The sequence below is a fragment of the Condylura cristata genome, unplaced genomic scaffold, assembly GCF_000260355.1.
Source record: "Condylura cristata isolate star-nosed mole 26May11 unplaced genomic scaffold, ConCri1.0 scaffold00020, whole genome shotgun sequence".
Taxonomy (NCBI): Eukaryota; Metazoa; Chordata; class Mammalia; order Eulipotyphla; family Talpidae; genus Condylura; species Condylura cristata.
The window spans coordinates 17057248-17075037 of record NW_004567121.1 but is presented as its reverse complement, the minus strand read 5'-3'; the positions used below and the strand labels follow the sequence as shown (position 1 = coordinate 17075037).

General features: G+C 39.5%; 1 protein-coding gene across 1 annotated transcript in view; it reads left to right on the top strand.

The window, feature by feature from the left end:
- Positions 1-1631: 1631 nt before the first annotated feature.
- Positions 1632-17790, top strand: part of MTA3 (metastasis associated 1 family, member 3) — a 95231-nt gene continuing 79072 nt past the window's right edge. Inside the window, exons 1-2 of the mRNA XM_012727494.1 lie at positions 1632-1693; positions 7978-8071. Coding sequence (XP_012582948.1) covers positions 8050-8071 — 22 coding nt within the window. The 5' untranslated portion in view covers positions 1632-1693; positions 7978-8049. The remainder of the gene's footprint in view (positions 1694-7977; positions 8072-17790) is intronic.

Below are 17790 nucleotides of genomic sequence, written 5' to 3'. Positions count from 1 at the left end.
CCCGGCCCGTCTGGGGGCGGGCTCCGGGAATGGGGGGTCGGGGCGAGTTCATCCTATCCGCTGGGAGCCCCGGGCGCCCGGGCTGAGAGCGCAGAGGGCGGGGGGGCGCCGGGCCCGCGGGGGGGCCCGGGACTCCCCACCCGGCCACCCTCCCCTCCCCCCACCGTGGCCCGCAAGGGGCCGGGGCCCACCTTCACCGCACCCAGGTTTTTAGGGCCAGGCCTTTACTTGGGTGTAAATTATCAGTCGCCCCCTTCCATGAAACCCCCTTAGGGGCAGGGGCCGTCGAGCCCCCTGGTGGGGTGGTCTTCGCTCTCGTGGCTTCCAGGTTGTGGGGGTTGGAAATGTGGGGACAGGCACCCACCTCTACTCCTCCCCTTCAGCGAGAGGGTGTGGTGGGGGTGGGGGAGATGGGGGCCCAGCCCGAGCACAGCTGGACAGGCCTGTTAGCGGGGACAGGGCCCTGCACCTCTCCTTTCCCACTCCCCCTTCGGTTTCTTGCCTTGTCCCCCAAGAATGGGGCTTCATCGGGCCGGGACCCCGTGGTCAGAGGTGGGGAGTTGAGCTCTGCCTGGACGTTAGCCCTCACTGCCAGCCTCCTTCCCAGTGTTGTGCAGAAGAGAGAAATAAGGTCAAACAAACTTTCTCCCTACTCACGACGCCCTCCCTCTTTCCTGCTAAAATAATAATTCAGATAAGTGGCGTGTTTGTGTGTGAGACTTGCTCTTCCCTCTCTGCTCATTAGCTGAGCTCCTGATGGATGGTGGTGGGAATGGCCTGGCTAAATGAGGCCACTTCGCTGGAGAGAGACAGGGGAGCTGCGGAGATAGACAATAAAAATGGGGCTCTGCCTCTCAATTAAACACACAGTGGGAAGTTTCCAGTGAATCTATTAGATGAGAGGAAAAGCCGCATTTGAAAATTTTTTATCCTTTTTTGTTGAAAATCTGCGGGTGGGGTCTTTAAAACACGACACTAAGTGGATCAGGATTAAATTTGGTAAAAAGAGTATAAAAAAGGTTCTGAGGGCACCTCCAGCGAGCTGGCCCTCAGAGAGGGGCCCCGTGGCACCTTTTCTCCCACCTCCTCTTCCTAGATACAGCTGAGGGAAAGTTAGTCAAAGTGCTCCTGTTACCTGCTCTGCTCACCTGATTTTTTTTTTTTTTTTTAAGTTTGTGATTGGATGAACTTTGGGCTGCTAATGCTTTCAAGATGCTCAGAATTTGTCTTAGGTTAATAGTTTTATGTGAGAAACCTACTTCAGGGCAAATTGGAGGGAAATGATGTGGAAGCAGTCACAGCATGAAAGACGCGTGCTTAGTCAGTCTTGACTGTAAAGGAATGAGAAGAGTTGTGTCTTGTTTATTATTAAAAAAATGACATGTGTGGGACAAAAGTCTAGTAGAAGCTGGTAAAACATGAAATGAAATGCAAATGCCAGGAAAATAAGGGTCTGTGAATAGTAGGCACATGAGGATATATTAAGGTTGCATTACTAAGCTTTTACCAGTGAGTGAATTACATGCTTCATTTTGAATGTGAAGTGCCTAATATAGAAAGTCATAAATTGACAAATGTGAACGTTCTGTTGAAAAGATTAAGCTCTTTACTTCCTTTAATTACAGATTATGTCTACTTTGAGAATTCCTCCAGCAACCCATACCTAATCAGGAGGATAGAAGAGCTCAACAAGGTATATACATTGAGTATTCTTGATTTTAATGTTAAAAGATATTTTTCTTTTGAAAGGTAATTAGGTAAAGGACTTAAGAGTTGATTTTACTTTCGGTTCCAGACTCTTTGAAAGTAGAGTTTTCAGATTTAAGAGTTATTTATACAGGATTCTGAAATTTTTTTTTTTAATTGTTGTCAATTACCTCTGTTACTAAATATTTTTGTGGACTTAATATCTGTACATTTCTTCAAATTGCTTAGAAACTCGTAAAACTGACCACTTCTGCTGTGAATCAGTCCTTTTCAATATTTAGAGTCATAATTTGTATTTCTTTTTTAGTGAACTAAGTTTTTGTCCTCTTCCAGCTTTAGGCATAATCAGCTAAGGAAAACAGCATTGAAGGGAATTTGTAAAATTCTGGAGTAGGCTAACCAGGTAGAATACACTTTTGGCATAATATAAAGTGACTTTGCCCTTTGGGCCCAAGTAAATAAAACTTTTATATTAAGGTTTGTTCCTGATTCCCGGTGTCCAGGAATTGGACATCAGAAGTACAGTGGCTTTTGCAAAAGGTGAGCTTTTATGAAGGAGGAGCTTGAAAATAGTCATAAACTACACGGACCATAGGTTTCTGGTGATGCTTTGGTTTCCTCCAAACTGATCTGAGGGTTATTTGTGTAGCTTATGAGCGCTCATGGCATTAAATTCTTTAGGGTTAGTCTCAAAAAGCCAGGACTGTCCTGTGACTGAAATTTCAGGCTTAAAAAGGCTTTGAGATCTAGGTTTGTTTCTGGGCAGATCCCAGAGACCATGCATGCAGGAAAAATCCTGTTGTACTTGATACCATCATCAAAGGAAGAAAATGGCCTAGATCAGTCTATGGGGGTGTAACTGTTGGGGCTTCTCTTTTATGTTTTAAAGTAAAGTATCTCTAAATGTTATCTACATCAGTTTATTTAGAATATTAATTGGGCAGTGATTCCCTATGAGATATATTCCTTGGCTGCTGTTGGTTTTGGTCATTTTGAGTGCAAGCACGATGGATGCTTCACTTTCTCATATGCACCCTCCTTCAGACTAGTTAACTAGTCCAGCTTGCCCCTCACCCTCCACTTACTTTTTCTTCCACATCATACTTGATGACACTTTTTAAAAAGATTTATTAATTAATGCATACAGAAAGGGGGTACAGGCCAGAGGTGCAGGAGGTGAGAGGATTTACCAGAGACAGTGGGGAGCAGAACAGGCAGATCCACTGAAATACACTGCTGAGGGGAGCAGTGGACAAAATAGGGAGAGTGGGCTATCTCCCTGGCCAGGGATCGAACTCGTGCTGTAGTAGCTGCAGATAGCTTCAGTGCTTGTGCTTTAATTCATTGCGCCACCAGGGAGGGCCCTGTACTTAATAATACTTAATTACTGTGTTTATTGCCTGTTTTCCCAAACTGGAATGCGAGCTCTATATATGTAGTGATTTTTTTCTATTCACTGTTGCATCCTAAATGTTTTAGAACAGTGATTGGTATGTAGTTAAGGCATTCAGTAAGTATTTGTTGAATTAACAGATTTCTCAAATATCTGATATTAATACTTAGACCTATCTTTACTGTTTACAAAATACTTTGGTTCACTCATTTTGCAAATATTTCTGAGAACTTGTTACCCGCTAGTACTTTTAGATACGTACTTTTCGGAATTCAAGGATAAAGAAAAATAGGTCTAATAGTGGAAACAGACATCAGCCAAGTAATCCCACAAATAAAAGGAAAATTGTAGCTGTGCTAAATTTATAAATGGACCTCTGAAAGCATGCTTTCTGCTTGAGTCTCTTGGCGTTCACAGTCTTAAACCTTTAAGGTAGATTCATCATGGATTCTTGTGAGGTACTACTTACATAGTAGTTTAATGATGGGGTTAACACATCTCTCTTGAATCTGAATCATTTCACACGCCTTTATCATCACATTACCATTTCTTTTCAGAGCATAACCAGCACCCCCTTTTCTTTCTCTCTGACCAGTGTGCTTTCAGCAAAGAGTCATTAATGTAATATTGGTCCTTTGGAGGTTGGGGATGAGGAACTGTAAGAAACTAGATTGTCTACAATTTCAGCGCATGGCAGTTTGAATAGATGGGGTATTGGTAAATAAATGAGTTTGACTTGTTAAAGTCTAAATACATACCTAGGGCTTTTGTTTGTGAAGGGATGTGGAAAAAACACCTCATTTTCAATAATTAATTAAAAGGTATTTATTGAGCACTTACTGTATATACCGGGGACTCCGTGAGGCTTGGAGATAAAATAATGAACAATATGGTTTCTGCCATCACAGTGTTTGTGTTCTTTATGAAAAGAAGGGCAGGCAGAAAGAAAATAATCATACATGGTATTTACTTTGAAGAAGGAAGTAAGCATGAGCTTTGACATAGAAAAGAACAGAGGTTTCTTCCTTTGGACAGGAATGGAAAGGACTGTAAGACATGACAGTTGAGGTCTGATTACAGTGAGGGAAGAGTCCACAAGAGTGATCTAGATAAAGAACATCACCATGAATTGGCAACATCAGCGGCAAAGTAGGGAAAGTTAAATGTTTGGAATAGTCAAACAATGAATTTAAGAACGTTTGATATATTCTGATTGATTAGCTAGGAGAAAAAGAGACAGTGACCCATCTTTTAAATAGAATGAGATAAAATCCCTAGGATACGATGCAGTCATTTTTTGTAGAAACTTTACATTTATAGAATGGGCCTTGATGTTATTTGCTCTGTTTGAAAGCTGGTCTGCAGTATTCTTTGTTTTGTTTCTTAATTGTAGCAATAAATTTCCTTGTCTAAATTTTTTTCCTTAACAGTTTGAGAATTTTTAGGGGCAAAAGTATCAGTTGGTGAACACAGTTCAACATTGTTTATCTTCTATTCCCATTTTTTTTTTTCCCTCTAATTTTTGCTCAGGTATAGTCAAGATGTGCTTTTGAAGGAAGAATAGGTTAAAGTAGAAAACAACTTTTTGGTAAATTTTACTTAGTTACTACCTAGATTGAGACAGCGTTGTGCACATAATCATGCAGTCTGGAAGTTTTGGAAGTTATACATATGGATAAGTTGGTGTGTTATTTTGATGTAGATATTATATACCTTATTGTACACATTCTCCTTATTTTATAAGCTAATTTGCTCTGAGATTCATTTTAATGCTCAGGGTCTCTATTTTTCTGATGGGAAAGGGAGTCATTAATTTGAGCATCTGACTACCATCCACTCCCTCAATCTCCATTTTGTATGTACAACATTTTGCACATAAATTCAGCAGATTCCCTTAAAACCCTATATGGAAATCAGGACCCCCTCCTGCCATTTGGAATCTGTTGGGAATAGACAAAAATTGAGAAAGGAAAGTCCCTTTCCACTTGTCCATTAGTTTGGGTTAAACCATGAGCTGTCTGAAGTAGAAAGTGTCTTTTTTCTTAAAGATTTATTTATGCATACAGAACTGGGGTACAGGCTAGCTGTATGGCGGTGGGATGAAAGGATTCACCAGAGACAATTGGGGGGGCAGAACAAGCAAATTGTGTGAAACACACTACAGTAGAGAAAGAGGAGAGGTCTGCTGGACCATGTGGGTCAGCTCCCTGGCTGGAAATCGAACTTGTGCTGCAGTGGCCATGGATAGCTTCATAGCGTGCCACTTAACCCCTTGGGCCACCAGGGAGGCCCTGGGAAATGTTTCTTTAAATACAGTCTGAGTCTAGGATAGAAACAGCCGTGAATATGAGGTTGTCTAGAACTTAGGAAATGTCCCTTATATTTTAATAAAAAATGTTTGTCAGAATAGGGACTTAAGAGACTGCAACCTAAATGGAGAAAAGAACACCGGAAAGAAGTGTTTATTGTGGGTTCTTTATGCACATCTTCACTTTTCCCACCTGTGGGTTTTTTGCCCACGCTAAAACTTACTTGGTGCTCTTGTCTTTATCTGTTGTACTCATGCTTTTTTTCCTAGCTAAGGACCCTCTGCCCAGTTCCTCCTCCAGAAACCTTTCCTACCCTTCCCCCAACAGCTTGTTTCTTCCTCCTTGAGTGAGAAGCGAAGTCTGGAGTGGCGGTGGGGTGGTAGAAAGGTAGCAGGAAGGGAAAACAGGCTAGGAAAAATTGACATCAGTGTCTTAGCTTTGAAATCGGATGATGGACATGATTGCAATTAGACTTTGAAAGGTTGGAGAGGTAATTTGGAACAGGTATCCACACAGGAGTGGAGGTTTGAGGGTGGCCACTCTTTTCCCCTGTGCTTAGCTGAGTGCTTGGTACATAGGAAGGGCTCAAAAGGAATTTGATGAGTTGAAATAAGAACCAGACTTTATGTGTACCAAATATTTAACTCAGATTTTTAAAGCAGTGCTTCCCAAGTTATTTGTGATGGATTAAAAAAAAAAAAACAAACCACTATCTCTAACTACTTTCATACAATTTAACAAATGATTTATTTTATTTATTTATACACTCAAGAACTGGAGTGGAGGTCAGAGGATTCACCAGAGACAGTGGGGAGCAGAACAGGTGGACAAACTACTGAAATACACTGCTGAGGGGAGCATAGGGCAAGATAGGAGAGGTCTCCTACCCCATGTGGATCAGCTTCCTGGCGGGGATCAGACTCAGGCCACTGTGGCATTAGCTGGCTATAGCTTGATAGTGCTGAGATTTTAACTCTTGTGCCAACGGGGAGGGCCTACATTTGTAAAATTAAAAAAAAAAAAATGTGAGTCTTATGAATATACAAAGCCTCTATTTTTTACTACTAGATTTAATAGATAGAAAATTAACTCTCAAATTAAATATGCTTAATCTCTTCACTTTAGTAGCTGTTGTAAACTTAGACTGTAATTTGAATAAATCAGATTTTGAGGAATGCTGGAAAAGGAGGTATTTGTGGAGTGTGTGTGTGTTGTAGAAGGCAAGAGAAATACTGCAGTTGTAAACTAACCAGTGACCAAGTGTGTACATGATCCAGAGGAGAGTGTTTATTTTGAATTATGCCCTTCCACCCTAACAAGTTTAATAAAGAATTTAATTGGCTTTCTAGAGTATTCCTGTTGGAGGAACTCACAAGGCAGAAAAAAATCTGCTTTGTAACTTGGCTTTGAATTTTTAACATGCTTTTGTCATAAAGTGATAAAGAGCTTATAGTTGAAGTCATTGATATATTTTATTTACATGGAAATATATTGGCCTGTTCATTTACCAGATTGCTGGATCATTGCTTCTGGAAGATGTATTTGATCACAGTTTTGTGAAATATAGAAGTACTTTGGCTAGGATTTAATATGATTTCAATTTTAAGGGGTAATATTTCTTCAAGACTGCTTTTCATTCTAAAATATTGCTGCTGAACTTCATAAAATTGACAAATTTACCCCAGCACATATATATTCTGCTTTCTTTATGATTGAATATATGTATCTGTAAGTCCAGAGAAATTCTGAAATTTTGTTCTCAAATTTGTTTGAAATGGCAAATGACAATAACATTTTATTGCAATCTTTGTATTTTTAAAGAAACTTTATAATGAATGATTGACCTTGAAAGCTTTCAGAATTCAGAAAGTATAGCGAATAGGAGCCAGAACCCCAGGTGCAGTAAATTACAAGCTAACTGACTATTGATCATATTCTAGACTGGAGTAAAAAAGAAATCAGAGCTTCATTGTTCATAACTCAAGGTTTTTAATACTTTTCATATGTGAAGGTAGATTGAATGCTACTAAGAATATTCACTTTTATGGATTCGTAGACTCCCCTGGGCTAAAGGATGCTTTGCCAAGTCCTCTGGTCCTTTCTAGCCTATAAGACCTGCCTCACGCCTCCAAAGCTCCCCGCCGCTGAGCCACACGGGTGTCTAGGTGATAACTTGACTGGCTTTACTTTCAGCCTGTGCTTCTTGGAGTAGGTTTAGAGCAGCTCTGTTTAACTGTCTTAAATAAATTATGGTGTGGCTTAAAAAAAATTTTGGAATTAGTTTCTTAAGGCAAATTAGATTTAACTCTGTCTGGCTTTAGTCATTAAAGTGGTCTCATCACTTTGGTTTAATTAATACCAGTGTGTTATTCTATGTTTGACATTTCAGTTTCACTTGGAACCTTAACAAATGTTGCTCATTTTTATTTGAATTTTTCAGCTCTGTGATTACCCTATAGTTGTTGGGGCACAGTGTAAATGCAGGTACTTATAATTGGGCTGTGTCTAGCTTTGTATTACAAACTCTTTAAAATCAGTTACAGATGACTTATTTTTCTTATTTCTTAGACTGCAACTGGCAACGTGGAAGCAAAAGTAGTGTGCTTTTACAGACGACGGGATATTTCCAACACGCTTATAATGCTTGCAGACAAGCATGCTAGTAAGTTAATTGTCTTTTTCTTGGATTAACAAAAAAAGTTTGTTTGCTATTACAGGAGGAAAATACTTTTTGTTAGTTCTAGCTTTGTTTTTTCTCATTTGTCTTCCTCTTAGTTTAGTTGACAGTAAAATTTTGAGTGGTGTTTGGTTATTAGTATGCATCATTTTAGTCTGCATTATGTAGTTATTAATTGGTCAGAGAGGGCAGTGTTTGGTCATCTCCCATTTTAAGGGTAACTTGAAGGTACTGATATGAGGAAATTTATACCTCACTGGTATTTTTTTGAAGGACTTTTTCCCTCTAAAATTGACTGGCTAATATTTGCATTTAAAATATTTTTGGTATTTGTAATATTGGGTGAGTAGGAAAGAAAAAGTTTGCAAGATAAAGAGTGCACAGTAATATTTAGATATGTAGAATTCCTGTAGATAGCAACTCCCAGCACTTTTTTGTAGTTTCTTTTTTAAAGATTCATTTACTTATGCATGCAGATTGGGGCACAGGCCAGATGTGCAGGGGTGGTGAGAGGAGTCACCAGAGACAGTGGGGAGCCAAACAGGCAGATTGAGGACAGTGGGGAGCCAAACAGGCAGATTGAGGAAGAGAGGAGCAGCAGGCAAGACAGGAGAGGTTTGCTGCACCCTATGGGTCACCTCCAGCGCTGGGGATTGAACTCTCATTGCAGCCGCTGCAGCTTGCTTGCAGTGCTGAGCCCTAACCTGTTGTGCCACCAGGGAAGGCCTGTAGTTTCTTTTTTTAATTACAAAAAATTTAAATGTCTTTGTCTCATAGTTTAAATTTTTCCCCAATCTGTAACTTTCACATATTTTAGCCACCTTGACTTTTTTTTTAAATGACAAACACAATTAAAAAGTGATTTAAAATTTAAAAAGGCATATGTTGAATTTCAGTACCTTGTTTTAGAGCCTTCTGTTCTGCAAAATATGTAACAGTAAGCCCATAGATATGTGTGTGTAGCTTTTTTTTTTAAAGTTTGAAACAGGGATTTGTAACATTGGTTTGGACATCCTGATGATTTTGGTAATGGGATAAAAGAGGCTGTGCAGGTTTGTTCTGTGTCTTCTTGTCTTCTTGAGACTTATTTCCCTATTGTGTTGCCATTTAACCAGACGATGGATTGTCTAATAAATCGAATTCATTCTGTATTTTCTCCTGTAGTTTATAGTTGCGTTCAGTATTTTTCTATTTTTGTATAGAAGGTATTCATTATATGTGTTCTGTAATATTTATAGATTACATATTGATAGATTTGGGGCATTCATATTTGTTCCTTGTGTGTGAGACCAAAATACTGCTTTTTCAAATGACGCACATAATAGTTATTTTAGCTATAACCAAAATCTATGAATTCATTGTTATTCAAGTGTAAGCAAAATTATTTGCATTTTATTTACTATCTACTATTTTAAGCTTAGGAAAGATAAAGCATCTCATTTATATTCATATACTTTTGGAGTTAATTTAGCTTCCAAAGTTGTTGCTACAAAGGTAGTGAGGTGTGAAGATTGTTAAGGGGTTGCTGATTGGGGAAGTTTACAGCATGCCTGCATGTTGGTGCTACTTTAGGCTTTTATATGCAGAAAATCGGGTTTTTTAAAATTGATCAGCCTCTTGGTATTGACTCATGAAAACCAGATTTTAAGAAATTTATAATCAGATTATATGGTGGTAATCACACATTTTAGAGAAAGACTTAGTTCAGATTCTGGTTTGCTACTTATACATTCCTTGGGAAAATGTCTTCTCACTCATCTTTGTTTTCCTCATTTTTAAAATGAGATTGAAAAAAAAATCACCATTTTATGTCACATATTTTTTACCACACATACAAATTTACTCCAGTCTTTTTGTTTTTAAAGAAGGTTTATTTATTTATGCATACAGAACAGGGATACAGGCCACAGGTGCAGGGGCAGAGAGAAGATTCACCAAAGACAGAGTGGGGAGCAGAACAGACAGATTGACAGAAAAGTACACTGCTGAGGGGAGCAGTGGGTGAGACCAGAGAGGTCTGCTGTGCCATGTGGGTCACCTTCCTGGCTGTGGATCAAACTTGTACTGAAGTGGCTGTGGCTAGCTTTGCACTGCAATGCCTTAATCTCTTGTACCACCAGGGAGGGCCCACCAGTCTTTTTTTTTCTTTTTAAATATTTATTTTACTCATGCCTACAAGAGTTGGGGTATAGGCCAGATGTACGAGGCTGAGAGACAGAATGGGGAGCAGAAACAGGCAGATCTACTGAGATACGCTGCTGAGGGGAGCAGTGGGAGAGACAGAAGAGATCTGCTGTGCCATGTGGGTCAGTCCCTGGTGGGGGAATGGGACTCATGCTGCAGGGGCTGTCCATAGCTTCATAATTGAAGCTGAGATTTACCCAACTCCATTCTTCATGTAAGGATTAAATAAATGCCTTAAGGAGCAACTCATAGTGGGGGCTTCACAATGGCTGCTGGCTTTTCTGTCTCCTCAGTGATTTGTAGACTATCTTTGAGTGATTATCTTGATCTATGTTTACCTGTTTTCATTCATTACTTATTGATTTTACTCTCAAAGATAACTGTAACTGTAGGTACAGCACAGTTGGAATCTTAAGGTGGAGAGAAGAAATCAAGTTGTTTGCTGCTGAATGAAGAGAATTTAAGATTGATTAAGTGGAGAGTTTTCTATATTAGAAAGATTTCCTGGAGTCCTGGTTGTGGGTGCCACATAATTTTCTTCATTCTTAGTTTCTACATTGAAAAAACTCTCTTACAGGCTCTTTGAAAACATTTTATTATGGACAACTTCACAGATACAAAAGGACAAAGAGTAGCATGATACACCTGAGTTTTCCATTATTCTGCTTTAACAATCGTCAGTACATGCCCAATTGTGTTTCTTCTAGACCTACTCACTGCACCATTATTTTGAAACTCATCACAGTAGTGTTAACAATTCTTTTTTTTTTTTTCCCACTTTGAGCAAAGTACCTTCTCCATTCACCACAAACTCAGACCCAAAGTAATTAAATAAATTCTTATTGCCTTAACAATCAGCCCCAGTCCTTTTTATAGGACATTACTTGAAAAATGTACACCAATTACACAAAACCTGTTTAAGGACTCTTATTTTGCCCAGTAAAATATAGGAACTCTGTTTCAGCAAAGGATTTGTTTTGCTGCACCCAAAGGTAATCTGAGAACCAAAGATAAGAAATCTTAACATTTTTGTCTGTGAATATTTCAATATGTATTTCTAAAAGATAAGGCTTCATTCACATTTACAGAAAGTGCCAAGAATATACAAAGAACTCCCATGTGCCCTTTACCAGAGTTAGCATGAACATTTACTGTTGATTTTATCCTCTTACTTTTTTATATTTAAGGTATACACACACACACACACACAGTTACATATACATATGTAAAGATTTATTTAGGCATACAAGAACTGGGGTACAAGTCAGACGTGTGGGGGGGGAGGGAGGGTGAGAAGATTCACGAGAGATAGTGGGGAGCAGAATAAGTAGATGTACTGAAAAACATGGCTGAGGGAGCAGTGGGCTGGTTAGGAGAGGCCTGCAACGCCATGTGGGTCACTTCCCTGGCCAAGAATCAAGCTCATGCTGAAGTGGCTGCAGCTAGCTTCATAGTGCGGTGCTTGAACCCATTGTGCAACCAGAGAGGGCCCTATTTAAGATATTTTAATGAAAATGTTTTTTCACCATTGTTAAATAAAAATGATTTGCGTGTTTTAATCTGCTTTTATTAAGACTTAATTGCCCTGTAGCCCTGAAAGCTTAGGGGCCACACCACTCATAATCCCTGTGCTTCTGAGCTCAAGCTAGCATGTTCTCCCCTGGAAGTCCTTGTGGCAAATTGCAGGGCTGGATTTTTATCAGATGTTGAACTGCTTTTAGATTTGCCTTCACTGGAGGGGTATTATGCACTTGGAGCATGTGCTTTTTCTTATCCAAGCATCTTTATTTTTTATTTTTTAAATTTATGCATACAGAACTGGGGTATAGGTCAGAGGTGGTGAGAGGATTCACCAGAGACAGAGTGGGGAGCAGAACAGGCAGATTGACAAAGTACACTGCTGAGGGGAACAGCAGGTGGGTCAGGAGAGGTCTGCTACGCCATGTGGATCACACCTGGGGCAGGGATCGAACTCTTGCTGAAGTGGCTTTAGCTCCTTAGTGCTGTGCTTTAGCCTTCTGCGCCACTAGGGAGGGCCCCAACCATCTTTATTATCTCGTCCCAGCATGGTCATCTTTTTGTCTTTTTTTGTTCTAGTAACAGTACAGCTTATGAGCTGTGGGTCCCCACCATATTTTACCCATCCACAGGGGATGGTGAAACACTGTATCTGGGATTCCTAACTTGGTAGAGCTGGGGAGCTAACACAGCCTGTACCAGCAAGGGACTCCGCCCTTTAGTCACAATCTGGAGTTGGTGGGTGGTGGTGGTGGGGGTCTCTGGACCATGGAGCTCAAAATTCCTGCCCTGTGTGGTGACTGTTGTCTTTAGAGGCAACAACTACTAAATGTTTCAGGCTGAAGTTCTGCACCAAGGGGAAGTTGACAACATTATCTTTATGTGTGTTTTTCTTAAACAGAAGGGAATTTTTGAATATGATCACCGTATATAATAAAGAAGTCCGAAAATGTACTATTTGCGCAATACTATTATCTCCTTCAGTCCTTATTCAGATTTCATGTCCCCCCCCTGTTTTTTATAATGACATATTTTTTCCTTAAACCAGAAGTCAGGCTCACACATTGCACTTTATTGTTATGTCTTCTTTGTGTGCAACCAGTCTCTCAGTCTTTGTGTTTTCCTGACTGTGACATTGTTGATAAAAGCAGGCCAGTCATTTTGTAAACTGACTCAGTTTGTGTGTGTGTCTCATGTTTATACATGGTTCTATTCAGGTTACCAAGTTTTTGATAGGGCTACGATAAGAGTGATGTTGATCCTTCTTAGTGTGTGAATGAGGAGGCAGGTAAGTGGGTTTGTCCCACTATTAGTGATGTTGGGTTTGATGACTTGGTTAAGGCAGTATCCCTTTGTATTCAGTAAGTTATTCTGGGGGGATTGGTAACCATTATGTTAACATCTTGTTCTTGGTCAAACTGTGACCTACATGGCTGACCATTTATGATTCTTCTAACACTGGTATCATTGAATGTCTCGTTTTCACATATCTACTATATATTTCTTCTTTTAAAAGATATATTTAAGAATATTGTTGTTTATTTATGCATACAAGAGCTGGGGTATAGGTGTGGGGTGGTGGTGAGAGGGTTCACCAGAGACAGAGCAGGGAGCAGAATAGGCTGATCAATGAAGTACACTGCTGAGGGGAGCAGCAGGCAAGATAGGAGAGGTCTGCTGTGTCATGTGGGTCAGCTCCCTGGCTGTGATGGAACACAGGCTGCTTCTGCTGATATGGTAGAGATGAGACTTTAACCCATAGACCACCAAGGGAGCCAAAGTCTCTTTCAAGATGCATAGTTAAGTGGTTTTTCATACACTGACAGAGCTGCATAAACACCACCATTATCTAATTTCAGAATATTTTGATCACTCCGGCAGAAAAGAAACCAGTTACTCTGGGGACTAAATGGGGACTAAGTAATCCCCATTATAAATGATCTGAATTCAGGTGTATCTATTTTAAGGGAATAGGATGTGAGCACAAGAATTTTTCATAGGTAATATTGGATTATTGGCTACTTTTTAAGCCCCCTTTTCTTAGCCCCTAGCAACCACTGTGCTTTGTGTTTCTCTACAGTTGCCTGTTCTGGACATTTTGTATAAATGGAATCACACACTGTGTTTTTGTATCTGGCTCTTTTTACCTTATCATGTTTTTAAGTTTTTTCCATGTTAGAACTTGAGTTCCTTCATCCTTTTTTATAGCTGAGTGTTAGTCCACAGGATAGGGAGTATCACATTTTGTTTATCCATTCATCATTTGATGGACTTTGGGTACTTTCTTTATCTTGGCTATCATGAGTAATGCTGTTATGAAATTCATATAAACTTCTTGTATAGCTATCCTCGAATCTTTTAACCTGTAAATAGTGCATCAATAATTTTTTTTCTATCGATATTTTGCTTGAGACACCAGTTTGTTTTTCCTGTAGAGTTTTCTTTGATTCAGATTTTGTTTCTTGTATTTCTGTTGTATCCCTTACCATGTTCTGTGACTAAATAATTCCCAATAAATGATCTATTTATATTCATTATAATGAATCCAGGTCTATCTATTTTTAGGGAATAGGATGTGAGTACAAGAATTTTTCATAGGTAATATTGGATTATTGGCTACTTTTTAAAATCTGTTTTGCAATCATTCTAGTATTAACTGAAAAACTAAAAAAAGTTACCAAAAATTCTCATATGTAAAGGACATATCTCATATGTAAAGTACCCAGATTCCCAAATGTATTTTATTGTGTTTGTTCCATTATTTTATCAATGTACATATTGTTAGTATTTTTGAATCATTTGAAAGTTGTAGACAGATTTCTCCTCATAATATATTCTAAAAACAAGGTCATTATCTTATCTAACTTTATTATGATGGTGCTCAGTAAACTTATTCAGATTTTGCAAAGTTTTCTACTAATGCCTTTTAGAACAAAAAAAAAAAAGGAAAGATTTAAGCTATTTTTTTGTGATGTTATGAACCATTGATTGAACCTTCATTTACTTGTTTGGATCATTCAAGTTGCAAAATGACACTTCTATTTCTGTTATGCCCTGCTTGAAAGGTGAAATATTTCTGTGAAGAGAATATTCCCTCCCTCAACTATTAGCATACTCTTCAAGTACATACATAGAAAAAAGGCAGATTAAATGTTTTTGCCCTTTTCGTTAGCTGTTTTTGAAAAATAATAGGTGGTTTCTGGCATCTTGCAAAGATCACTGCTTCATTTCTTTTTTAGTTTCATGTACTTGAGGCCATTTGGTTAATGTCAGTCAATATCGTGTTTGATGCTCAAGTTGTCCCATTTTCAGCCAGTGGGTTTTATTTAGAGTGTCTCTTGAAATGACTCCAGTTGTCTTTGCTGGTCTGGTTTGCTCTAGGTGATGTACAGATGTTCCAGGAGCATCTTCTCGTCCTGTTGCTCAGACCTTACCTCCTGGGGCCCCTCTTCATTTTTCTGGGAATCAACTTTGGAGCTACCTTGAGTAATTATGTACTTTCAACAGATTGTACTGTGTTCTCTAGTATTCTTCAGAGTTAAAAGAAATTTGATGTGAGTGCTTGTTACTAGTTCTTCTTTTCTAATGTAATTCATGCATCTGAGTGCTCATTTCTAGGTTCTTTAAGCTCACATCATGGTTTTGATACGTCTTTCCAGCCTTCTTGTTTACAGTAGTTGCTCGACACCTATCTGTAGCCTTATTTACCAGGGGACCTCTCGTGGCTTTAAGATTTGGTCTCAAAATTGATTGCCATGCCTTCCTTTTCTTTTTGTTTTAAAAAGATTTATTTACTTATGCATACAGAACTGGAGTACAGGCCAGAGGTGTTAGTGGGAAACACTGTCCTGAACAAACTCTACAGATACAAGTTTTGTGGACTCCACTCCCCACTCCAGACACTGAAACTACAAATCCCAGCAACACCAAAGGGAGGACTAAAAGGACCCGAGGGCAGCAGAGTTAAGCAGCCATTTTTAGGCTTTTGGATATAAAACTGGACATGTGGGGCTGAGGGTCTCTCTCTCCTGGCCTCGTGGTTGGCAGCTGGTCATTTGGCTCTTGATCAGCTTTCAGTGTGCTGCTGGGGTTCCAGGTCAGCGGAACTGGTAGGATGCATTAGTTAACTTGTATCTCTCTTTCCCTGGGTTGTTCCTTTATTTTCCCTTTTTAAATAAACTTGACCTTTCTGTGTGTGTCTGCAGTGCACTTGAATCTTAAGCACACAGGTGAGAACCCACAAACAGGCAACAGGCAAACCAATGTGAATTGGGTTGCTTTCTAACAATTGTACGGCGTTGGGGAGAGGATTCATCAGAGACAGAGTGGGGAGCAGAACATGCAGATGATGAAGTACACAGCTGAGGGGGGCAGGGAGCGAGACAGGGGAGGTCTGGTGCACCATGTGGGTCACCTCCCTGGTCAGAGATTGAACTTGTGCTGAAGCAGCTGTGGTCAGCTTCATAATGCTGTGCTTTAACCCTGTTACACCACCAGCGAGGGCCTGACCTGCCTTTTACATGGATAAGTGAGGTCCATGTTTTCTTTCCTTGGATCTGAGTCAAGTCATGACTGAGGTAGTAGATTCAAGGACTCCCAGGACTAGGTCATACAGCTTCTGTCTGGTTCTCTTTGAATGTTTGCTCTGGATATTCCTGCTTGGAATTCAGTCATCCATTGGGAGGAGACCAAACCATGGGAAGGCAGGAGCAGTGCTTGGAAATACTTGCTGAACCCCCAGGTTCCAGACATGGGGTAGAAGCAGCCACCAGCTGATCCAGACTCAGATATGTGAGTTCCAGTCAAAGTGAAGCAAAGGCAGACTTCTGTGGTAGGCCGGGCTTGAATTTCTCACCTACCTGAACCTGGTGCAAAATAAAATATTGTTTTGTGCCAGTATATCTTACTGTACTCGGTAACTCAGCAACAAACAGGATAATAGTTTCTATTTGTACATTTTCAATGAAAATTTAAAATCAATATCTAAGCTCATAACTTTGTATTAAAAGTACTTAATGAACTGTTAGTTTAAGGAAATCTCATTTTGTTTTGACAGAGTGACTAAGTGCAGAGATCTGGTATTGATGCCTCACACTGAGTAGGTAGTCAGAATGAGTCTAAACATATCAGTGACAAAAAGTGTGAATGGAATAAATTCTGTTAAAAAGACAAAATGCTGGGCCCTCCTTATGTCAACAGTGGGTTAAAGCACAGCACTAAGAAGCCAAAGCCACTTTAGCATGAGTTCGAGCCCTGCCCCGGCGGCCATCCACATGGCGTGGCAGACCTCTCCTGACCCACCCGCTGCTCCCCTCAGCAGTGTACCTCGTCAGTTGGCCTATTCTGCTCCCCACTCTGTCTCTGGTGAATTCTCTCACTGCCCCTGCACCTCTCTGGCCTGTACCGCAGTTCTATATGCATAAATAAATAAAATCTTTTAAAAAAAAGACAATGCTATTCATAACTTTCATCTATAAATGAGGCACAAAAGCAGGAACTACACAAGTAGCATTCTGTCTACAGGGCAGCCACACAAACAATTAACAATAAGACAGTGAGAGCAGAAGTATAGCCATCCCTTTGGGAAATTGAAAAAAGCAAAACAAAACTTGCTCTCAAGTAGCTGTTGTGCTGTAGAAGAAACAAAATCTGCAATTGTGTGTGAGTCCAAAGTGAGTAACATTGGAAGTACTCCGTCGTAACTATGTTGGATGAGGGCAGAGATAAGCATAAGAAAATTTAAAACCTTCAGAGTAGCTCTTACAAAAATGACTGGAAACAATTATTAAAGCCAGGCATTCAGATAGAAAAGTAAATACAAAATAAGGAAAGAATTAAATATAGAGGAAGAAATGAAATAGGGGAAAATGTAGAAATTAGAAAATTGGAAGCTGGTTTTAGATTCAGTGTTGTAAATGTTTGATATTTACCCAGTTCAGTCTTTATTAAGTTTAATAAAACTTAATCCTAATAGGGCTTTTTCTTCTTCTTTTTTTTTTTTT